The sequence below is a fragment of the Pecten maximus genome, chromosome 18, assembly GCF_902652985.1.
Source record: "Pecten maximus chromosome 18, xPecMax1.1, whole genome shotgun sequence".
Classification (NCBI taxonomy): Eukaryota; Metazoa; Mollusca; class Bivalvia; order Pectinida; family Pectinidae; genus Pecten; species Pecten maximus.
In genome coordinates, this window is record NC_047032.1 from 11,989,658 (window position 1) to 12,015,845 (window position 26,188).

The 26,188-nt window shown below is 37.4% G+C and overlaps 1 protein-coding gene across 1 annotated transcript in view; it reads right to left on the bottom strand.

The window, feature by feature from the left end:
* Nucleotides 1–17,903: 17,903 nt before the first annotated feature.
* Nucleotides 17,904–26,188, bottom strand: part of LOC117316229 (DNA replication ATP-dependent helicase/nuclease DNA2-like) — a 66,987-nt gene continuing 58,702 nt past the window's right edge. Inside the window, exons 31-32 of the mRNA XM_033870768.1 lie at nt 19,076–19,222; nt 17,904–18,298 (exon numbers count right to left, since the gene is read on the bottom strand). Coding sequence (XP_033726659.1) covers nt 18,260–18,298; nt 19,076–19,222 — 186 coding nt within the window. The 3' untranslated portion in view covers nt 17,904–18,259. The remainder of the gene's footprint in view (nt 18,299–19,075; nt 19,223–26,188) is intronic.

Consider the following 26,188-nt stretch of genomic DNA (forward strand, 5'->3'; position numbering starts at 1 on the left):
TATATTTACATATTCCTGAAAGTAGACAAATATCACTTTATAATTTTTTTTTCTTATTCAAAAAATGAAAAAATAGAAATACTTGTACCAGAGACATATATACAGAGAGATTGGCAGCTCTCTATTTGCCCTTGTGTTTACATAGTGGCCCCTGACCTTCCCACAATCCTTTGCGGTCTCTCGGTTCAGTCTTCACTAGACGCCATATTGGAGAAAACTTGAAAACCAGACACATAATTATCGATAATTTCTATTTGAAATCATCACCAAGATCCAATTATGTGCTTTAATTTTATTAATATCAAAGTGCAGAAGTGTCATCAATATGAAATATATCACAATTTGCTGTCCAAGTGTTTGTATTTTGAGTATGAAAGTCAAGCACAACGCAGGAAAGATCGGCGGGAATCTCCAATTTTCGAAAAGTCCCTATGGGGTTTTCGAGAATACGGATAAATGACAACAATGTGCATGATAATCAAGACCACATTCCATAAGTAGGATAGTTTTTGGTTAATGTGGTAACTTTTGTAGTGGCCTAAATAAAACGATGTGCTTTTTGTGTGCGTTTAAAATTGACGATGTTTTGGTCGGACGTAATGGCGGCTTAATAATAAACTTGGACATGTCGAATAGGACCCAATGGATTTTCGAAAATACGGATAAATGACAACAATATGCATGATCAATAAGACTATATCCCATAAGTTTGATAGTTTTTGGTTAATGTGGTAACTTTTGTAGTGGCCAAAATAAAACGATGTGCTTTTTGTGTGCGTTTAAAATTGACGATGTTTTGGTCTGACGTAATGGCGGCTTAATTATAAACTTGGACATGTCGAAAAGGAACCAATGGATTTTCGAAAATACGGATAAATGACAACAATATGCATGATCAATAAGACTGTATCCCATAAGTTTGATAGTTTTTGGTTAATGTGGTAACTTTTGTAGTGGCCAAAATAAAACGATGTGCTTTTTGTGTGCGTTTAAAATTGACGATGTTTTGGTCTGACGTAATGGCGGCTTAATTACAAACTTGGACATGTCGAATAGGACCCAATGGATTTTCGAAAATACGGATAAATGACAACAATATGCATGATCAATAAGACTATATCCCATAAGTTTGATAGTTTTTGGTTAATGTGGTAACTTTTGTAGTGGCCAAAATAAAACGATGTGCTTTTTGTGTGCGTTTAAAATTGACGATGTTTTGGTCTGACGTAATGGCGGCTATTTACAAACTTGGACATGTCGAATAGGACCCAATGGATTTTAGACAAGAGATCCCAGAGGGATCTTGGCGCCCACCATTGAATGATCTTGATAGGTTCCATGTCAGATTGATCTTTTCTCTACTTTTCCCTTCCTCTAAGTCTTACTAATCTGTGTAAATTCAGAAACAGCCCTCTAGTACTTTTCAAACAAGGGGAACCTATATATAAAATTTAAGATTTAGCGATAATGGCTGTCTGTCGGCCATGTTGTTTTCGGATTGGTCCCAAAATGCAACACCAGGGACCAAGGGGAACCTACATACGAAATTTGAGAAAGATCCCTTCAGTACTTTCTGTAAAATAGTGATAACAATCTTCAATTGTCAAAATACAAGATGGCTGCCTGTCGGCCATGTTATTTTCCGTTTGGTCTCAAAATGCAATATGCATAACTAGGCACCAAGGGGAACCTACATATGAAATTTGAGAAAGATCTCTTCAGTACATTCTGAGAAATAGCGATAACAAACTTCAATTGTCAAAATCCAAGATGGCTGCCTGTCGGCCATGTTGTTTTCCAATAGGTCTCAAAATGCAATATGCATAACTAGGCACCAAGGGAAACCTACATATGAAATTTGAGAATGATCTCTTCAGTACATTCTGAGAAATAGCGATAACAAACTTCAATTGTCAAAATCCAAGATGACTGCCTGTCGGCCATGTTGTTTTGCGATTGGTCTCAAAATGCTTTATGCATAACTAGGCACCAAGGGAAACATACATATGAAATTTGAGAAAGATCTCTTCAGTACATTCTGAGAAATAGCGTTAACAAACTTCAATTGTCAAAATCCAAGATGGCTGCCTGTCGGCCATGTTGTTTTCCGATTGGTCTCAAAATGCAATATGCATAACAAGGCACCAAGGGGAACCTACATATGAAATTTGAGAAAGATCCCTTCAGTACTCTCTAAGAAATAGCGATAACAAACTTCAATTGTCAAACTCCAAGATGGCTGCCTGTCGGCCATGTTGTTTTCCAATAGGTCTCAAAATGCAATATGCATAACTAGGCACCAAGGGAAACCTACATATGAAATTTGAGAATGATCTCTTCAGTACATTCTGAGAAATAGCGATAACAAACTTCAATTGTCAAAATCCAAGATGACTGCCTGTCGGCCATGTTGTTTTGCGATTGGTCTCAAAATGCTTTATGCATAACTAGGCACCAAGGGAAACATACATATGAAATTTGAGAAAGATCTCTTCAGTACATTCTGAGAAATAGCGTTAACAAACTTCAATTGTCAAAATCCAAGATAGCTGCCTGTCGGCCATGTTGTTTTCCGATTGGTCTCAAAATGCAATATGCATAACAAGGCACCAAGGGGAACCTACATATGAAATTTGAGAAAGATCCCTTCAGTACTCTCTAAGAAATAGCGATAACAAACTTCAATTGTCAAACTCCAAGATGGCTGCCTGTCGGCCATGTTGTTTTGCGATTGGTCTCAAAATGAGATATGCATAACAAGGCACTAAGAGGAACCTACATATGAAATTTGAGAAAGATCCCTTCAGTACTTTCTGAGAAATAGCGATAACAAACTTCAATTGTCAAAATCCAAGATGGCTGCCTGTCAGCCATATTGTTTTCAGATTGGTCTCAAAATGCAATATGCATAACTAGGCACCAAGGGGAACCTACATATGAAATTTGAGAAAGATCCCTTCAGTACTTTCTGAGAAATAGCGATAACAAATTTCAATTGTCAAAATCCAAGATGGCTGCCTGTCGGCCATGTTGTTTTCCAATAGGTCTCAAAATGCAATATGCATAACTAGGCACCAATGGGAACCTACATATGAAATTTGAAAAAGATCCCTTCAGCACTTTCTGAGAAATAGCGATAACAATTTTCAATTGTCAAAATCGAAGATGGCTGCCTGTCGGCCATGTTGTTTTGCGATTGGTCTCAAAATGCGACATGCATAACTAGGCACTAAGGGGAACCTACATATGAAATTTGAGAAAGATCCCTTTAGTTCTTTCTGAGAAATAGTGATAACAAACTTCAATTGTCAAAATCCAAGACGGCTGCCTGTCAGCCATATTGTTTTCAGATTGGTCTCAAAATGCAATATGCATAACTAGGCACCAAGGGGAACCTACATATGAAATTTGAGAAAGATCCCTTCAGCACTTTCTGAGAAATAGCGATAACAAGAATTGTTTACGGACGGACGGACGGACGGAGGGACGGACCACGGACGCAGGGCGATTTGAATAGCCCACCATCTGATGATGGTGGGCTAAAAATACGGATAAATGGCAACAATGTGCATGATCAATAAAACTATATCCCATAAGTAGGATAGTTTTTGGTTAATGTGGTAACTTTTGTAGTGGCCTAAATAAAACGATGTGCTTTTTGTGTGCGTTTAAAATTGACGATGTTTTGGTCTGACGTAATGGCGGCTTAATTACAAACTTGGACATGTCGAATAGGACCCAATGGATTTTCGAAAATACGGATAAATGACAACAATATGCATGATCAATAAGACTATATCCCATAAGTTTGATAGTTTTTGGTTAATGTGGTAACTTTTGTAGTGGCCAAAATAAAACGATGTGCTTTTTGTGTGCGTTTAAAATTGACGATGTTTTGGTCTGACGTAATGGCGGCTATTTACAAACTTGGACATGTCGAATAGGACCCAATGGATTTTAGACAAGAGATCCCAGAGGGATCTTGGCGCCCACCATTGAATGATCTTGATAGGTTCCATGTCAGATTGATCTTTTCTCTACTTTTCCCTTCCTCTAAGTCTTACTAATCTGTGTAAATTCAGAAACAGCCCTCTAGTACTTTTCAAACAAGGGGAACCTATATATAAAATTTAAGATTTAGCGATAATGGCTGTCTGTCGGCCATGTTGTTTTCGGATTGGTCCCAAAATGCATAACTAGGCACCAATGGGAACCTACATATGAAATTTGAAAAAGATCCCTTCAGCACTTTCTGAGAAATAGCGATAACAATTTTCAATTGTCAAAATCGAAGATGGCTGCCTGTCGGCCATGTTGTTTTGCGATTGGTCTCAAAATGAGATATGCATAACTAGGCACTAAGGGGAACCTACATATGAAATTTGAGAAAGATCCCTTTAGTTCTTTCTGAGAAATAGTGATAACAAACTTCAATTGTCAAAATCCAAGATGGCTGCCTGTCAGCCATGTTGTTTTCCGATTGGTCTCAAAATGCAATATGCATAACTAGGCACCAAGGGGAACCTACATATGAAATTTGAGAAAGATCTCTTCAGTACATTCTGAGAAATAGCGATAACAAACTTCAATTGTCAAAATCCAAGATGGCTGCCTGTCGGCCATGTTGTTTTCCAATAGGTCTCAAAATGCAATATGCATAACTAGGCACCAAGGGAAACCTACATATGAAATTTGAGAAAGATCTCTTCAGTACATTCTGAGAAATAGCGTTAACAAACTTCAATTGTCAACATCCAAGATGGCTGCCTGTCGGCCATGTTGTTTTCCGATTGGTCTCAAAATGCAATATGCATAACAAGGCACCAAGGGGAACCTACATATGAAATTTGAGAAAGATCCCTTCAGTACTCTCTAAGAAATAGCGATAACAAACTTCAATTGTCAAACTCCAAGATGGCTGCCTGTCGGCCATGCTGTTTTGCGATTGGTCTCAAAATGAGATATGCATAACAAGGCACTAAGGGGAACCTACATATGAAATTTGAGAAAGATCCCTTCAGTACATTCTGAGAAATAGCGATAACAAACTTCAATTGTCAAAATCCAAGATGGCTGCCTGTCAGCCATATTGTTTTCAGATTGGTCTCAAAACGCAATATGCATAACTAGGCACCAAGGGGAACCTACATATGAAATTTGAGAAAGATCCCTTCAGTACTTTCTGAGAAATAGCGATAACAAACTTCAATTGTCAAAATCCAAGATGGCTGCCTGTCGGCCATGTTGTTTTGCGATTGGTCTCAAAATGCTTTATGCATAACTAGGCACCAAGGGAAACATACATATGAAATTAGTGAAAGATCTCTTCAGTACATTCTGAGAAATAGCGTTAACAAACTTCAATTGTCAACATCCAAGATGGCTGCCTGTCGGCCATGTTGTTTTCCGATTGGTCTCAAAATGCAATATGCATAACAAGGCACCAAGGGGAACCTACATATGAAATTTGAGAAAGATCCCTTCAGTACTCTCTAAGAAATAGCGATAACAAACTTCAATTGTCAAACTCCAAGATGGCTGCCTGTCGGCCATGCTGTTTTGCGATTGGTCTCAAAATGAGATATGCATAACAAGGCACTAAGGGGAACCTACATATGAAATTTGAGAAAGATCCCTTCAGTACTTTCTGAGAAATAGCGATAACAAACTTCAATTGTCAAAATCCAAGATGGCTGCCTGTCAGCCATATTGTTTTCAGATTGGTCTCAAAATGCAATATGCATAACTAGGCACCAAGGGGAACCTACATATGAAATTTGAGAAAGATCCCTTCAGTACTTTCTGAGAAATAGCGATAACAAATTTCAATTGTCAAAATCCAAGATGGCTGCCTGTCGGTCATGTTGTTTTCCAATAGGTCTCAAAATGCAATATGCATAACTAGGCACCAATGGGAACCTACATATGAAATTTGAGAAAGATCCCTTCAGCACTTTCTGAGAAATAGCGATAACAATTTTCAATTGTCAAAATCGAAGATGGCTGCCTGTCGGCCATGTTGTTTTGCGATTGGTCTCAAAATGAGATATGCATAACTAGGCACTAAGGGGAACCTACATATGAAATTTGAGAAAGATCCCTTTAGTACTTTCTGAGAAATAGTGATAACAAACTTCAATTGTCAAAATCCAAGATGGCTGCCTGTCAGCCATGTTGTTTTCCGATTGGTCTCAAAATGCAATATGCATAACTAGGCACCAAGGGGAACCTACATATGAAATTTGAGAAAGATCCCTTCAGTGCTTTCTGAGAAATAGCGATAACAAACTTCAATTGTCAAAATCCAAGATGGCTGCCTGTCGGCCATGTTGTTTTCCAATAGGTCTCAAAATGCTTTATGCATAACTAGGCACCAAGGGAAACATACATATGAAATTTGAGAAAGATCCCTTCAGTACTTTCTGAGAAATAGCAATAACAAACTTCAATTGTCAAAATCCAAGATGGCTGCCTGTCGGCCATGTTGTTTTGCGATTGGTCTCAAAATGCGATATGCATAACTAGGCACTAAGGGGAACCTACATATGAAATTTGAGAAAGATCCCTTCAGTATTTGCTGAGAAATAGCGATAACAAACTTCAATTGTCAAAATCCAAGACGGCTGCCTGTCAGCCATATTGTTTTCAGATTGGTCTCAAAATGCAATATGCATAACTAGGCACCAAGGGGAACCTACATATGAAATTTGAGAAAGATCCCTTCAGCACTTTCTGAGAAATAGCGATAACAAGAATTGTTTACGGACGGACGGACGGACGGAGGGACGGACCACGGACGCAGGGCGATTTGAATAGCCCACCATCTGATGATGGTGGGCTAAAAATACGGATAAATGGCAACAATGTGCATGATCAATAAAACTATATCCCATAAGTAGGATAGTTTTTGGTTAATGTGGTAACTTTTGTAGTGGCCTAAATAAAACGATGTGCTTTTTGTGTGCGTTTAAAATTGACGATGTTTTGGTCTGACGTAATGGCGGCTTAATTACAAACTTGGACATGTCGAATAGGACCCAATGGATTTTCGAAAATACGGATAAATGACAACAATATGCATGATCAATAAGACTATATCCCATAAGTTTGATAGTTTTTGGTTAATGTGGTAACTTTTGTAGTGGCCAAAATAAAACGATGTGCTTTTTGTGTGCGTTTAAAATTGACGATGTTTTGGTCTGACGTAATGGCGGCTATTTACAAACTTGGACATGTCGAATAGGACCCAATGGATTTTAGAAAATACGGATAAATGGCAACAATGTGCATGATCAATAAGACTATATCCCATAAGTAGGATAATTTTTGGTTAATGTGGTAACTTTTGTAGTGGCCTAAATAAAACGATGTGCTTTTTGTGTGCGTTTAAAATTTACGATGTTTTGGTCTGACGTAATGGCGGCTTAATTACAAACTTGGACATGTCGAATAGGACCCAATGGATTTTCGAAAATACGGATAAATGACAACAATATGCATGATCAATAAGACTATATCCCATAAGTTTGATAGTTTTTGGTTAATGTGGTAACTTTTGTAGTGGCCAAAATAAAACGATGTGCTTTCTGTGTGTATTTAAAATGACGATGTTTTGGCCTGACGTAATGGCGGATTAACCAGAACATGTCGAATAAGTTCCATCACATCGATACACACATGCGCGAAGTCCGATTTACCTGTGCTCGCGTGTGTTTGATAGGGGACAGGGCGCTCTCTATAAGGGATATGCTTGAGTGGTCACGAATAAAGGGAGCCACTACGTGTACGGGGAAATAGCGATGTTACTCATCTCTCTGTATATATGTCTCTGTTTAAATATAAAAATCTATAATACGAACACGGTGCATGGTTGAGTCTGGAGAATGTCTATATGTCAAAAAGTTTTATTTATTTATTTTTTCAATTATAATTTTAAATGTATAAATTTCCTATTTTTAATGAGGCATGTTGACGGTTTAAATAATGACCTTTACCCAGTATATCGAGCTGTGAAAATGTTGTTACAAATAGATATTGACAACATACATGTACGTTCAGGTCCGCCATGCGTGACGGTACGATCATCGATCCATATATCAAGCTCGAAATAACGTTACAAATTAGTATTTTGATGAATGAAATCTTCATTTTTATCTTCAGTAACATCCTCACATGTATTAAACACTAAAATATTACACAAAAATTACCTACAATACAGCTAAATTCCCGTTCAGGTCCAATCGATCCAACCACGGGACGTTCAGTTCCGACATATTTAATCGTCGTATCGATAATATAAGCGACCCATTTTACGAGCTTCACAAAAAGTTACAATTGCTTTCCATAGCATGTAGTAATTATACGTCAAATGGAATTCTGGTGTAACTATGAATTGCATGATATTTAGAAAATTAAATATGAAGCATGGGGTTTCCATATTTGTTGGACAAGGGGTTTACACTCTTTTTATTTTTCATGTTCGCAAATTACCACTCAACGGTAGATATCGGTCAAGATCACAATACAGAGTTATCTCCCTCGTCGTCAAAACCCTACTCGCCGGTAAGTCAACAAAAGAAGGTAACTGTATTCGATATGTTAATATATACATATCATTTTCTAATGACGTTTTCATGTAATGTGTTGATGTTGTGAGATGTTTTTTCGGTAGTTTTGGGGGTGTTTTTGGGTAGTTTTTGGGTGTTTTTGGGTAAATCGTTCTGCCGCTCAACGGAACCCCCACTTGTGTGGTTGGTCTAGGACCAGGGGGTTTAACAGGCTTGTCTAGGACCAGGGGGTTTAACAGGCTGGTCTAGGACCAGGGGGTTTAACAGGCTGGTCTAGGACCAGGGGGTTTAACAGGCTGGTCTAGGACCAGGGGTTTAACAGGCTGGTCTAGGACCAGGGGGTTTAACAGGGGGTTTAACAGGCTGGTCTAGGACCAGGGGGTTTAACAGGCTGGTCTAGGACCAGGGGGTTTAACAGGCTTGTCTAGGACCAGGGGGTTTAACAGGCTTGTCTTTGACCAGGGGTTTAACAGGCTGGTCTAGGGCCAGGGGGTTTAACGGACTTGTTTAGGACCAGGTGTTCCAAAGAGTAAGCGTCTTCTGTTTTATTGAAGACAACTGTTATATAAATGCAGGCGAAGTAAATGTAATGTCATACTCTCAAAACTAGAACTGTCGTCCAGAGGGCCAACTCATACCCCCGCCCCTCCACCGCCCATCTGGTGAAGATTTTCCGACAAAAACCTGCTTTTAGTGAACGGGTTACCACGGCAACCTAAATTTGTGGGAAAAAACCTACAGGAATATGTACACATTATGGGTCCCTAACATTCCTGTGTATTTCAAATGAAATCGGTTGATAGCTATATAGGAGTTGTCCGAGTTGTCTTGACAAAGTTTTCCACAAGAATATGGGTATTGAAACCTGGTAACCATGGAAGCCAAAAATTCTGTAGAGAAATATCATGCTTGCACATTTACACATGGTCCCTATCACTGCTGTGTAGTTTGACTTGAAGCAGTTCACAGATTTATGATGAGTTGACTGGACAAAATTCCCACTCACCCAAAAAAAGTATAGTGTCCTGGTTACCATGGTAACTACAAAATTACATGATGATACAGATTACACACATCTACAATGTATAAGGGTTATTGCCATAAAGTTTCGTTGAAATTCCCTCAGTAGTTTAGGAAGAGTAGCCGGTACATCGTTGTGTCTACACTCACCCAAAAAACGAAGTAAAGTGACCTGGTTACCATGGTAACCATAAAATTACAACATGATATATATTACGCACATCTACAATGTATAAGGGTTTTTGCCATAAAGTTTCGTTGAAATTCCCTCAGGAGTTTAGGAGGAGTAACTGGTACATAGTTGTGTCTACAGACGGAGGGACGGACGGACGGACTGACGGACCACCCGACTTCGTTGCGGGGGTATAACGAGAACCAATGTCTTCAAAACGTAATCACTGACCATATCAACAAACACGTCTGACTTCATGAACCTCTGGCCGTACAGGTAATCCTTGCCAAAAACTCAAGTTTATGCGCAGGATACCGCTACTCAGACTTGGACAATCCTCTGCTGGCATAAGCTATCACTTTCTTTACGCCGCTGTCTTCTTGGTTAAGTACGGCACCAAGTCCTAAAAGTGAAGCGTTTGTGTGAAGGCAAAATGGCTGATCGAAATCCGGATAACCGAGAACAGGAGGTTCGGTCGGGCATTTCTTCGAATATTCAAAAGCGTCTTCCTGATCCTCTCCCTACAACCATAGGCGAACTTCCAATTTCACATTCTTTGCTCATTTCTTAGGTTTCCTGGAGGACATTGACATTGACAAAGGACGGGCAATGCGTGAGAAGTCCTTTATGAATCGGCGATAGTATCCCACGAATCCCAAAAACCGTCTGACGTCCTCTGGAGTCTGTTGGCGCGGCCAGTTCACTACCTTCTCAATCTTTGATGGGTCTGGTTCTATGCCGTCCTCAGTAACAACATACTTTACCTTCATCTTGAATAAATGGCAGCTTCATTCCATGATCATTCAATCGCTGGAAAACCTTGTCCAAGCGCTGTAAGTGTTCCTCATACGTCCGGGGAAAAACTATAATATCGTCGATGTAGACGTAGCATATCCCGGTATGAAGACCAAACACACACTCCTCCATGAGACGCTGGTACGTGGCAGGTGCGTTGGCAAGTCCAAAAGGCATCCTGGTGTACTCATAAAACCCAATCGGTCCCACAGTGAAGGCTGTCCGTTCCTTGTGCTGCTCGAATAATTCCACCTGGTGGTAACCAGACTTCATATCCACCACAGAGAAAAACCTGTTCCCAGCTAAGCAGAGATGAAAATGGACTAAGGGCAAAAAGGCTGAAAATTCAATTAGTCAATCTTCTCAATGGGAAAAATTACAAGTTTACATTACACTGATATTCTCAAAAAGGCTGAAATCAGCCAATCGGCTCAACATTTTCATCTCTGAGTCTAGGATCTCAGCAACTCTAGGAAGTGCATATGCATCCTTTACTGTTCGCTGATTGAGTTGACGGTAGTCTACGCAAAGTCGAAGAGACCCATCCTTCTTACGCACCAACACCACATTTGACGTCCATAGGGAATGGGAACGCTGTATCACTCCAGCAGCCAAGAGCTGATGAATTTGGTTCCTTACTTTTTCCAACACAGTTCGATGCGATGTTCCACTAAGTTGGTCCTTCCTAAATCAATGTCTGTGGCGGCGAATATTGGTCTGAACTTCTCAAGAAGCTGGCGGCCACCTGACAACTCACTCTCTGTTAGACCTTCTGTATGCATGTCAACCTTGTCTAGGATGTCTCCAACTTCCTCTTTGTCCCCCTCGAGCTGAGAAATATCTTCCACGGAAACAGATTGAAGTTCACACAAGATAGCTCTAGGTTGAATCTTCACAGTTCTTGTCAACATATTGCTAATATGTACCTTCAATAAGTTATTACTGAGAGGTCTGTATGGTACAATGGTAGGAGTCAAATCAAGATCTACTGGAAGCGAAGACTTCACTGTGGGCTGAATTAACGCACAAACTTGCGGATAACTGACTTTCTTGCTGAGACTTCCTTCAGAGTTTGGCTTTATGGTCACAGGCGTAGAACTGGCACATCTAACAATTGCTAACTGATTGTTCCGTCTGGACAACTCCCTCTCTCTGATAAGTATACATCTGAAAGCAAGATGGATCGGCGTTGTCAATCTGGCACACTGTAAAAATGTTGGTCCAAAACGCTGCCCTGTCCTGTCCATGAGAACACCCAGGATATTAGTTCCTAATAATAAAGGCACATGGGCATTGTATGGAGTTGATGGAACTATAAGAAATAAACACTTCTCTATACAAGTATCCTTCTTATCCACTCCAGTCTCTCCAAAATCAATGGTCACTTCCACAATACCTTCATATGGCAAAGACGTCCTTCTGGCACATTCAATGTTCAACGTATCCTGAATAGATCTTATCTCAACATGGCTGATATGTTCCTCATATAATGCGCGGCTGATAGTAGAGAGTGTAGAACCACTGTCCACTAATGCTGGTGTTTTTATTCCACAAATGGTGACATAAATTTCTGTAGCTGTTCCAACAAGTTCAGGTGTTCGCGCTGATAGCCCTCTCTTCACCTAACGTCCGCCCTTCGACGCCGGCGTGTTGGAGTTTAAAGGTTGCTTGACACCCACCTTGGCTCTGCATCCAATCGCAATATGACCTACCCTTCTACATCTAAAGCATACTGGCTCAGCATCCTCTGCAGCATCATGTTGCACCTTCATATTACCTTGTTGCGGCTGGGTTTGATTGCGGTTTCCACCATACTGTCTATTTCTTCCTCGACCGGAATTCCCGCTGCTTCCTTCTGTAGCTCTGGTTTCCATACTGCTGTTGACTCTGAATCACACCTTTCAACTGTGTCAACTCTGATTCTGAGCTGGTGGTAGGTACAGAAATAGCTGACTTCTTGCCACTATCTACTTGTCTACGTCTGCGATCTTCCTCCACTCTACGTATTGCCACACGCAGACGATCAAATTCACGGATCGATTCAAACAAATGCCCAGTAGAATCCTACAGACTTGGACGCAATCCAGTCCAGAACATGGTCCTCAGCATAGAATCCACCTTAGTGCTCTGAACCTCTCCATCAACTACAGCCTTGGCTAACAAATCCTGTAATCTACAACTCAAGGTTGATACATCCTCTTCAGATTCCTGTTTGAGCTGTAGAACTTAGCCAAGACCAACTCTGACTGCTGTACATCTCCATAAACGCTGTCCATCTTCTCTAGGATAACCTCAACTGAAGTATCTGGTCCAAGTATTGTCCATACTCGAAGAGCTTCACCTCTCAATGAACTCCTGATTGCCTGTCACAATAGATAGTCACCTGGTCGTGGTTGGCTGACTGCGACTACACACAAAGCAAAACATGTACATGGCGCGTCTAACAAGTGATCAGCATAGACATCACAGTTCACATTGACACATGTATATAGAAACTGGTTAAATCTTTCTGGTTCCTCACCGGGGCTCCATTGAAACCGCGGGGTAATTATCGCAGGCCGGACAGGAAAAAGATCAAATAAAATAGACAGATACATTAGTTTGTTAGTTGTAAATCGCTTTCATACGTCACTCTCACTCTGGTCAGTCTTCACAGTTGTCGCTCGCCTGTCTATACCTATTGTCACATAAAGGTCTTGCGCGCCAACCCAACTAGCCAGTCAGATATCAGATACATACTGACCTCATACTTTTAGACTCGACCTCTATACTGGACATAACGTTGATATAACTTAACACAACTAAACAGATATATTCAATAAAATTCAATCCTTCCATGCATGTGCCGCCTCGTAAAATGATACATTAAACAATACATGTGCCGCCTTGTAAATACACACGGCAATATGTTGAGATCATGATACATTAAACCATACACGTGCCGCCTCGTAAATAGACACGGGCAATATGTTGAGATCATTAAAGTGATTAAAAAGAGAATTATTACGCGGATCATAAATTTGTAGTCGTGGGTTCAATTCATCCAGTAACCACTAATATAATAAAACAAGGAATCATAAGTTATTTGCAAGAATTATGGCTAAGAATTCTAGGTGAATAAAGGAATAATGGACAAAAATGTTGAAATCACTACTACCAAACAAAACGAGATGCAGAGAGGGTTCACCAGGAATGCCTCTCCGCTTCTATCATTGAGGAAGTCATAAGGGAGTCAAAGATTCGTAGGAGCCTACAACATACATGTATATATCTATCTAGACGCCAAATCAGCATTTGACGTGATTTACCACAGACGTTTGATGAGTAGACTCTATGTCCATGACATCTGATCATGATGGTAGCCCAACTGGGGCAATCCAGAAAAAGTACGATTTCATGCCATTTATGTGTGGTAGTCAAGATCAATGTCTCCCAGGGTGCATTGCGGTTCTCTTCATAACATAGTGTTAAGAGAAGTTAAGCAAGTGCAATCAATGATTGCGAAAGCTCACCGGCGGCAGCAATCACATGTTGCATTCATTTTTTATGTATGTATAAGCATGTCATTTTGAAATTGTATGTCACATAATAACGCTCCTAGACCTCTAATGGATGTATAAACCAAATAAGAAGGGTGTGGACTTACAAGCTTTTCAAAACTAACCCCCAAAATCTTTAAAGTGAGTTTTTGTGTCAATAAAAAGTAAGTCCACTAAATAGTAAAATGCCAAAATGCCAATTTTGTTCTGCATGATTTGCCACAGCATCCTGACTCCTGGATCTCTAATGAATGTAAAAACTAAATTAGAAGGGTGATAGGTGTATACTTTTGGACTTACCCCCAAAACTTTAAAGTGAGTTTTGGTGCCAAAAAAGTTAAGTCCACAAAATGGTAAAATGCAATAAAATCACATTTTTTTTCTGCATGATTTTGCCATAACATCATTCCTAGACCTCTAATGAATGTATAAACTAAATTAGAAGGGCATAAGGTGTATACTTTTGGACTTACAAGCTTTCAAAAAACTTACTCCAAAAACTTTAAAGTGGGTTTTGGTGCCAAAAAAGTTCAGTCCACAAAATGGTAAAATGCGAAAAAATCACATTTTTTTTTCTGCATAATTTTGCCATAACATCACTCCTAGACCTCTAATGAATGTATAAACCAACTTAGAAGGGCATGAGGTGTATACTTTTGGACTTACAAGCTTTCCAAAAACTTACTCCAAAAACTTTAAAGTTTTGGGGTGGGACGCGGACGCGGACGCGGACGCCAGGGTGACAGCATTAGCTCTCGGTTACTCGTAACCGGTGAGCTAATGATGCCAGGCAGATTGATGACAGCCTGAAGGACAACCGACGGATGCTGCGACAAGGTATAAACTCACTTGCACTTTTAAAAAGGTAAACTTACAATTGGATACAAAAGTAACAGATGACTAAGAAAGTAGAACCACAGTAAATGGCTTTAAAGATTGCCAACAATCGAGATTGGAGATCAATCGACAAGATTAAAATGCCGAAATAAATGAAGGGCAGTAACTCTTTCACTTTTAAATGTTGAATCGAAATGCTGCTCAGAAGAATAAACCTTGATATAACTATCATAAATCTTTCTACATGTTTAAATAGATTAGTTGACCACTTAAGATCTCCGAATTAAAAAGACGGTCGGGCCAGATAACATACCATTCTTCTCTCGCTAAAATCTTCACAAGTATATAATTTTATGAACTTTAAAAAAAAAAAATTTTTAGCTCATCTTGCCTGAAGAGGCCTAGAGACTCAATATACAAGGCTTGTAGCATGCCGGGTAAGCAGGACTATCAAATGAATGACCTTGAGTCTTATTTTAGGTCATATGGGTCAAATGTGCAAAAGAGTATTAAACAACTTCTCTTAAATAACCAAGAGACCCAGGGACCTGCAACCTGTTTGGTTGAAGGGTTGCCTGGTTTGTTCAAGTGAATGACATTGACCTACATTCAATGTCACATGTCAAATAGACTAAAACGTTTAAACGACTTCTTAACAATCCATGGGCCCAGGGACCCGATATTTGGCTAGCTGTAGCATGCTGGGGTGAAGGGCTACTAAATTTGTTCAAATTATTGACCTTGGCCTTCTTTCAAGGTCACAGGGGTCAAATATGCCCAAATCTTTAAATGACTTCTTTGCAGCAACCAAGAGGCACAAGGACCTGAAATCATGTCAGGCTGGGGTGAAGGGGATACCAAGTTTTGTTCAAATGAATCAACATGTCCTACTTTCAAGGTCATATGGACTAAAATCTTTCCGATATTCAAAGAGTCCCAGAGACATGACACTGGGCTTGGAAGTGCTACAAAATTTGTTCAAATGAATTACCTCAAGTTCATAGTGGGCAAATGCTTTAAAAATTCAAAAAAAAATCTCAGTAACTTAAAGACCCAGAGACCTTATGTTGGCATGTTACATGCTGGGATGAAGGGCTACCGGGTTTGTGTAAACAAGAGATCCCCCAGGGATCTTGGCGCCCACTATTGAATGATCTATATCAGTCAAATAAAAGACTGATCTTCTCTCTTCTTTCACTCTCCTTTCAACATTTAATAACTATATATAGTACAATAGAGCAGGAGCAACCTGCAATAGACAAAATCCAAGACGGCCGCTTGTCAGCCATGTTGTTTTCCGATTGGTCCCAAAATGAAATTTGCACAAGGGACCAATGAAAACTTACATATGAAATTCGAAAAAGATCCCTTTGGAACTTTCTGAGAAATAGTGATAACCAACTTCAATTATCAAAATCCAATATGGCCACCTGTCGGCCATGTTGTTTTCCGATCAGTCCCCTAATGGAATATGCCAAACTAGTGACTAAGGGAAACATACATATCAAATTTCAGAAAAATTCTTCCACTACTTTTGAGAAATAGCGATAACAAACCTTAATTGTCAAAATCCAAGATGGCTAGGGAACAATGGGAACCTACAGATGTTTGGGAAAGACCCCTTCAGTATCTTCTGAGAATTAGCGATAACAATAACTGTTTACAGACAGATGGACGACGGACCGAGGACGCAAGGGGATTTGAATAGCCCACCATCTGATGATGGAGGGCTAAAGAATCTGTGTAAATGAATGACCTCGACTTATATCCAGGGTCAGTGGGGTCAAATTGCATATATCCTTTAAACAAGAACTTCTCAAAAGGCTTAGAGTGATGAAAGTTTGCCAGTGATATGCTGGGATGAATGACTGCCAACCTGGGGCATTGATATTCAAATGAATGACCTTAATATATTTTCCAAGGTCATTAAAGTCAAAGATGTTTCACCCACTTCTCAGATTAATGCCAGGTGAGCGATACAGACCTATAATGGTCACTTATTGGCAGATATGTTAAGAATAAAAATATCAAACAGATTTTTTTTTTATATTTTCAGTTTATTTCAGCAAAATCACACTCTGTTCATCGTTTGTGACAAACATGTCATGTGTAACAGGTGTATTGTGGCAAGAGTCAACAAACTAAATTTTGCAGATAAACATTTGACTACATGTACAACATCCTGAGGTATATGTATAAGAGGTATATCTAATGAGATTCCACTTGTAGATAGCTTGAATGCCATAAACATCAGACCAACAAATGCTTATATATTCTCCTCTAAAGTAATCTTCACATTTTGCCCTATTGAATATACATTTTGTTAAGTGCTGTTCCAGTAAAGGAGGCCAGGAGGGGCAGAGGCAAAAGTTTCTTTTTATTCTCGTATTAATATACATGTATTCAAAATGAGATAGACTAATCAGATCATAACTGATTCATGAAAATATCTTACATATGAAAGCTATTTTTAATATATTCCCATATCAATATACATGTACATTATTGTACATGTATTTAAAATGAGATGTAGTTACAGTATTAGATCATTATATGTATCATATTTGGAAGATAAATATCAAATAAAAATTACTCATGTAATCAAATTTTATTTCATTCTACATCATTTTTAAACACAAAAGATCTGAAAGGCTGATTCTGACAACACAAATATATTTTTTGATGCAGAAATGTGAAATTAAGAAATGAAGACTTGTCCAGGCCTAGAATATTGACTATAGGTGAGGTTATATGAGTATGAAGAGGTTAAACTTGAATTGCACCATTGTCAATTTTAAATAGCCTACCATCTAGAAACAGGCGTTTTCTGTATTTAATGCACATTTCATTAAAGTTCGTTATTTAATTCAACAAGAGTCTTACTGATTTAATTTCACTGTTTAAATGGTTGGAAAAGTCAGGAATAGAAATCAAACTTAAAAGTGCCCCCCCCCCCCCCCCCCCCTCCCCCCCTCTCAATGTCATCTTTCTGAACAGCTCCAACCTTTTCCCATGACATTGTATGAAATAAAATTATTCCATTTGAACCTGATAACACACTTCAGACCATGAAACTTTATTATTTTTAACTGAAAACAAAATACTATATTATCATTGTCAAAAATGTCCACAAATAAATCCACGTTAGCCTCTTCTGAAACCCCTCGGGATTTTTCCAGGCTTGGTCATTATTGTCGAAGAGTCAATATATCTTATTCTCTTTCAGAGCAAGTAGCAAACCATTTTTAAAAATAGCACTTTAAGATTGTCAAAGAATTCATGTTCTTAGGGTGTATAATTTCGTAAATTTCACCATGTCAGAAGAATTTTCAGGTTCTGCCAACAGCATGTACTGGAAGGTCAACAATGTAGGCAATGTTAAGGAAAGTCCGCTCCATAAGCACACAACTTCATCACAAATTTAATTCTGAGCATATTGTTGACTCGACAAGAAAAGGTGAAAATATTTTCCCTTGTGGCAATGAATATGGGGAAACAGTATACATTTCTACAGAGGAAGAGATTTTATACATTCGTCAAATTCCCCCTTTTGGGCTCTGCAGGACCCTGGAAGGCTAGACCCAACTCTTATAGAAAATTGCTTCCCCTTTACCCAAAAAGTATTTCAGATAAAATATTGACCAAATCCTTTCATTTCTACAGAAGAAGCATTTTAAACTATTTGCTATATTACCCCTATTGGGCCCCACCTCTCAGGCTCCTGGAGAGCCAGACCCAAGGATGCTTCAGATTTAATATGGACAAAAAGCCTTTCATTAGAATTTTCATATAAAACTTTTTCCTATCAAATATAAATTGCTACAATATATTTGGGGCACATTATTATACATTTAGGAAATGTTGGTAGCAATATGACAAAAAGTTTTCGTTTCTGTTGAAAAAGTTGGTTTTTAACATTCTGTAATATCGCGGGGGAAAAAGATTTTAGATTTTCCCAGTACTAACAAAAGGAATCTAACTGATTTAAAATACAAGAGAGGTTTGTATCCAAAAACCAAGTAGATATATTTCAGATGATGTATACAAACAGGGAATCTAAGTGACAGAAAAAAATAGTTTCCTAACAGATTAGGTCTTACTAGAGTGAACCCTGTAGAAGATGACACTTCATGTGAAAAGGATATGCATTGTTTTTTCATCAATTCATCCAGGATTGTAACCAGGGGTGGATAACTCCGTAAGGAGGCTTGGTCTCCTACCAAGAGGAGTTTGTGCTTGGCACGTGTCACAGCCACATTCAATCTACGAACATCCTTCAAAAGCTGTCCTGTCTGAAACAGATCAAAGAAGATGTAAGGTGTAGAATTTGATCATACAGATGAGAATTAGATTGTCTGCAGATTACTTTTACATGTTAAATTAGCAAGTCATTCTTCCAAAATACCAAATAATGCAAATCACTTCATATTTACAGTGACTTTATTTGATGAACGAATATGGTTTTATTTGTGAATTATAAATGCACGGAAATGAGTCAAACACAAAGCAGGTTATTGTCCAAGCAAATTTCCAAAAAGTTCAAAACACAAACAAAAGGAAACAATGACAAATCTGTTTGTTTTACATATTGAACTGTATCACATTTATTATGCAGTTCTTAGACTTCATTTGTACTTCCATAAAAAAAAAAAAAAAAGATCAATGAGAAATTCCAAATTAAAATTCCAAAACATACCAACATTTGACAAATTTTTTTTTTTCACTTTGAACATAATTGATATTTTTCGTCTACTGCACATTACATCACACTGGGAGACACGAATGTACTAGTTTTTCATATTTTCTACTAATTCTGAAATTTTCACCAATTTTACCAAAAAAGATCTAATTTAACCCAACCCAGTCCATTTTTTCAGCAACGTATCTAATTATGAATTGTCATGGCTAATTTTCGACGGTCAAAGCTAGTTCTGTGAATCATATCCAATTTAACATGACCACCGTCTAATTCTATCGAGCTATCTAGAAATCATGAACTTTAAACTATTTATTTCATGACTATCTAAAAGTTTCTTACATCAACGAGTTCTCATGGAATATGACGAGATTTTCCCCGACATTCTAGAAATGTCCGACAGGGTCTATTTTGTTCTCCACTGACGCTAATTCTGCTCCTCAATCCAGTTTTCGTGAAAATCGCCTAATATTAAACGTCAAGACGAATATTGCGAGATTCGCCTCGGGCGGTTCTGTCGCGCGGCAATACCAGCACTGCCAGCCCTAGACTACTTTACCTGGACAGCAGCCATCCGTGACCATCGAGTCCCGCGGCTAGCCTCGACTTGGGAGCGTTCCCCGTGAAGCGGTCCTACCATAATCACCTATACGGTGTCGGTACCAACTCGAATTAAGTGTTCAAGCTATAAATATGCGATACATACACGATAAGATACATACATTATGTATATCACATGATGTATATCTATATTTCTGATATCACATACGATACATTCACTTTTTTTGCAGATTGTTCCAGTTAAATTTTCATTAAATGTGCTGCATGTACATCAATATCATAAGACACCTGAAAAAATAAAAGTATTACATTCACAATACGACGATTACATATTTATTGTTATTCAATTGAGGCAAATTTTGTATCAATAAACGATTAAGTTGCGTACTTACCGTACGTTTAAATCTGTTTTTACCTCAGAATCATATATATATACTGTTGTAAATTTTAAGCATAGGCAAACGTTAGCCAAGTTCCGTTGTGGTAATTTGAAATTGAAAATAGAGACAGGCCGGTATTCTCGTCCTCCCTTAGCATTACATGAGAGGAAATGCATTTTATGTCAGTCAGGATTAGTAGAAGACGAGCGCCATTTTTTAATTGACTGTGAGTTTTATTCAGATATTAGGCGAATTTTATTTAGTGAAGCAAGCAATTATTGTCCAAACTTTTTAGAATTAAACCCATATGAACAATTTCATTATCTTATGACAAGTGATGATCTTCAGCCTATTTTAGCTTCTTCACTCTATCTGATGTATCGCAGAAGATCCTGTTTTACCTATATTTAACAGAACTTTTTACTATATTGCGTCTCATAAGTCTGGATGTGAATATAATTTTAATGCAACTTGTAAAGTTTTTATGACTTCTACTGTATTTTATATATCTGTAATATTGACACGTGACACGTTAATAAAATATTTTGTATTGTATTGTATTGTATTAATAAAAGAAAGAATATTGTAACGAAAACCTCTTGTCATCCACTTCACAAGGACACGGTGTCTTCCCACTCAGCCAACATATCCTATTTTAACATTGGGGGTAGGAACAATAGAGAACAATAGGCACTAATTACAGGTAAGTTATAGCCTGTTTTGGAGAAGTACTTGATTCTCAGGTTACCTGTGTTACCTGTATTACCTGTGCTACATGCTGTTATCAGTTTGTAGATAATGAATACTAAATGTATATGTATCACAAATACTTTTATTACATTAAAAAAATTAAAATAAAATAACTCAAATTTTCATAAATTACTGAAAATAATTCATTTTTCTATATCTTTTATTGTTAAAAATTTCACACTTTATCATAATTATTATGTTTTATAAATAAAACAGAAAATACGTTTGTTCAATTTTAACCTTTACATTGAAAGGTCACATTATCAATACGTTTAAGTCAACGTTACCTGTTTCATTGTAATATATAACAGGTATATATAATGTACTTAAGAGAAAACGATTAAAAACAAAACACTTTAAATCACATTTTAATAGTTCAAGTAAAACAAATCATGTATGTTTGTGAAACTGATTGAATAATAAAGCACAAATCAGTATAATCCTAGAAAGCACGGATAAAGTTCACAATATCACCAAAGTCAATTAATCATATCGGCGGTTCTCATATATGCAGTCTTCACATACGAAATTATTCACGTAATAAATAGTTCAATCTTATTATTACAAATAAATACTAGTCTATATAATTGTCACTTCCTTTAACACGAGTATATGGTAATCATAACCCTTGCAAGTTCAAGTTGCTTTATGAAATTGAATGTTAAATTACGCTTGTATATAATGTTTAGAATACACAAGTTCAATTTCTCAAAGTATATCATAAACACTTAGGTCCCTTTATGAAATTGAATATTAATGTTCAGGAAACAGTAAGTGTTCAGAGAAAAATAACTAATGGATCTGGTAAAATGATTGGACCAAGGTGTATACTGTTTATTGTAATTTTGAGGGAATAACAATTGGTTGTTTTTGTGTTGGTTACATACACATACTCTTGTAAACAGTTTTGACTACATATCATTAAGTTTATGCCGTTAACTCTTTATGTGATTTAAACAAAATGCACCTTTATTTTTGTTGAAACAATAATTCCATTTGTAAGAATTAGTTGCTTATTATAAGATAGTAATCATATCTAATTGAAAGGGGGAAAAGAACAAGGGAAAAAATGATTGAAAGTACACTGTATATCATTGTTACCTGTATATGGTGCATTTTTAATTATGAAAGATTTTCCCGTTATTTCATTTTTGAAGTGTTGTGTACTATCATTATTAATATAAGTAATACATTATCAGTATATGTATTCTGTTATTAATACGTACACATGAATGTATATTTTTAAAGGTATTCTTAAACATTTTCATCACTTTTATTGTTAGTCACCTTTGAGTCCCATGTATACGTATACTGAAACAGACTATATCTACATTTTCCACAGGTAAACTCAGGTAATGTTTATATAGCAAAAACAACATGTTGGCTGAGTGGGAATGAACCAAGGACACCTGGACAGTTGTTGATTACAAGGCCTGGGGCATTTCTAAATTGAACCTGCTGGTTGGCTTCCTGCCTTAGGCGAGAGCACAGGTAAATCCCCGCCCCCTTTTGGGATGAACTATAAGCTGGTTCTGTATTTAACATGACAAGTATATTAGTCCTACAATATAAGACTTCGAAGGTACAAACGTTATCTTTTACGTTTATTGTCGGGTATCAACATTTTTGTTATTTGCCGAACCTCTAAGTACATCTTCTTTGGAACAGATCCCTGCATCAGAGACCTATATATCCACTATATATGTCCCTGGTTATATATAGAGGAATATTGTAATTACCAATGGGTTACACTATCCGAGCTCTAATATATACAAGCTTACTAATAAGAAAATTGGAAACTATGTATCACATCGATGAGATTAGAGACTTGTGATATACAAGTCTCTGATGAGATATAGAAAAACAACTAAACCATAAATCCTATATAGTGTCTCCGATATTCTATAGATGTTTCTTACTGAATATTGAACTGTTTTTTATTATCCATACATTTATAATGACGCCGAGGGTATAATATGTATGCATTTCATGTAACATGTTGAAACCGACTTCTCTGTGCATATTTTGTTGTGTATAGTGTGACCAGTATAGTCATTATGAATCAAACATGAAATAGAAGATTTGTAAAAAAAAAAAGATGTGTTGAACTATCATATGTCTTACGTTTGACATAAAGAAAACAACTCATTTATTACTTTAAACCTTACGGTTTATCAGTAGTATTATCAGCAAAGCGTCGTCGTTCCAAGCCGATGTTTTTAATTCAATTTGTGAAACACCTGATAATAATAATATGTTTATAATATGTACTTATGGGCCGTATGGCCTAAAGTCAATAAAGAATTTTAAATTTGATAAAACGTTTCGTGTTATTAAAGATATTCTTTCCTTATATATGATCAGTGATAATCCTATATAGCTTTATGGATTCGTACGTGCTAACTTCGGAATAACATATATTGATATCAGAGAATTTGAAATTGTGTTTTACAGCACGTTCTAGATATCGCCTGAATTAGCTTTTTTTTGTTTTCACTCTTATCAGTTTCTATGTTTGCAATATGACTACACTATTGTATACTCCACACACCACTCATTCATTCGATATTACCGCTCAGAAATGTCATAACATCTGTATCGTCATTACATTGTATATTGATGCTGTCTATCTTTCGTTAAATTGCATTTTAAAAAATATTGAAGATAAAAAATTGTATGCTGTCATTTTCAGCATGCTTATAAGTCGTAAGGATTGAATTGAATAAACATTTTAAACAAAAACAAGACCGGTCTATAATCCTTTAATTAATTCGATCGCTGTATAGAAAACCAAGGTACCGTTACAAAAACTAAATTGTACAGGTTAATGCCGGGGGCTAAGATCTCGCAGCGGTTGCTATGACTTCTCTGTGTGTCAAGCGACCGCGATCTACTACCTGTTCACCTGTCGACACGGGTGACCAACTCAGACTTTTTATCTATGTGATGAGAAAAACGTCCGGATTACTGCTGGAATTTTACTTAACTAACATTTCGTTTCCGATATGGAGCTCCGGATTCGGAATCAGAACTTCCGGACTTGTGAGTACAAATATAATGTTACGGAAATTCGTTCCCCGACATTTCCGTCGGGATTGTGAGTTTTACGGACTATCGGCGTGCAGATTAGCGGGTCAGCTGTATTGGTATATATAACAGCAATACAAACACAAAGTGGAGTACGGGTTAGATATATACATATTATGTACAATTTGGATCTCATGGGATTCGAAAATAACCTACACATATTTATACATATGACCCCCCCCCCCCCCACACACACACACAGAGAACAATAGAATAATTTCACTAAATACATATATACACATACAAAAATGTACATGCACAATTATATAGATATTATCAAAAACACATTCATCTTTATAATACCGTCAGATATGTCATATGTCTCCGATACCGTGAATCAAACGTTTGTATTCAAACTTGTGATGTACAGTGGACCCTCGATAATCCGAACACCTTCGTTCCCAGTCCAAACCGTCCGGATTACGAGTTTTCCGGACTGCCGAATTTCGTCTACCAGGTAAAAAAAATTGTCGTGTAAGAGTTATCTCCCTTGATTACATACAATCCGGGACGTTTCATAAACACATCTAATTGTCAGACTTTTTAACAATAAATATACTTATGTTTCTGATATGATTTTTGATTTCTTTTGTAGAAAGTAAAAAATAAACTTTGTTTTTAAAAGAACATGTAAAGTGAAAGTTGTTTTATTTATAGCGGGCATATGTGTCCTACAAACACCACACATGTGTCACGTCCCGGAGGTTCACAAACAAGTAGAAATTACAAACGTTAAATACCTTAAATAAAAGACCCGGATTTTACAACTTACCATCAGTCCATGTTTTTTTATGATTTTTACGTACCAGAAACCCCAAGCTATATATCTAAAAGTACGCTACACCAGCGAGAACTACCGAAGAAGTCCGATAATTATTGAACCCGTATTAACTTAACAATGTGACGCTTAATTAAGTATCATACGACTATTGACTAATTTGTGTGTAATCAACCCAGTTCTTGTGATCACTGCTTAATACGTAAATGTGTATGTAATTAATAACGTGCATCTTTCAGTGAGTCGTCTTTTCACGTAACGGTGTTACAAAGCCGATATCCGTGTTTACCCAATACAAGTGTTCATGATGTTAATTACCGATCATAAATTTATTACATGTATTTGAGATTGATTAATTATGGTATCACGTACTGTATGTTTGTGCGTAAATTCTTGCTAATTACGAAATAGCAATATGTGTTCCTATAAAAGTTGCCGTCTGTAAAATAACTATAATAGATATTGTACGTCAAGTTGATAAAAGCTAGAACGAATATCCATACCCTGCCTACACTGCTCTCCGGCAGGGTATGAAGTCCCTCCCATTGCCGATAGTGTAGCAAGCCCCGATGTGATTCACATCGGGCAGTATTAGCGGTGGTAAAAATTTTCTCGGATAAAAAACCACATGTAAATTGATGATTCTGGTATCTATTATTAATATTCAAGCCACAAACTTGCACATTACGTCAATTGTTTGACAATAAATAGTAAAATCCAAAACGAGCAAGACACACGGAGATATCAGTTCAAACATACCGCCATCTTTGATACAAGTGTAAAGGTCAATTTCCTTATAAGGAAATCAAAATAAATTGATGCTAATGAGGTTTCCCGCGAGATTTCAACAGAAAAACATATTCGGAGTAATATATCTCAGTAAGGAAGGTCAATTCATTCTGAAATTATTTAATTACGCAAAGTAAGATTTGCTTTCTTCACAAGAGTTACAAAACAGAGGTTAAATATCTCTGATAATGTATTTATTTATCGTAGTAGCTTCATC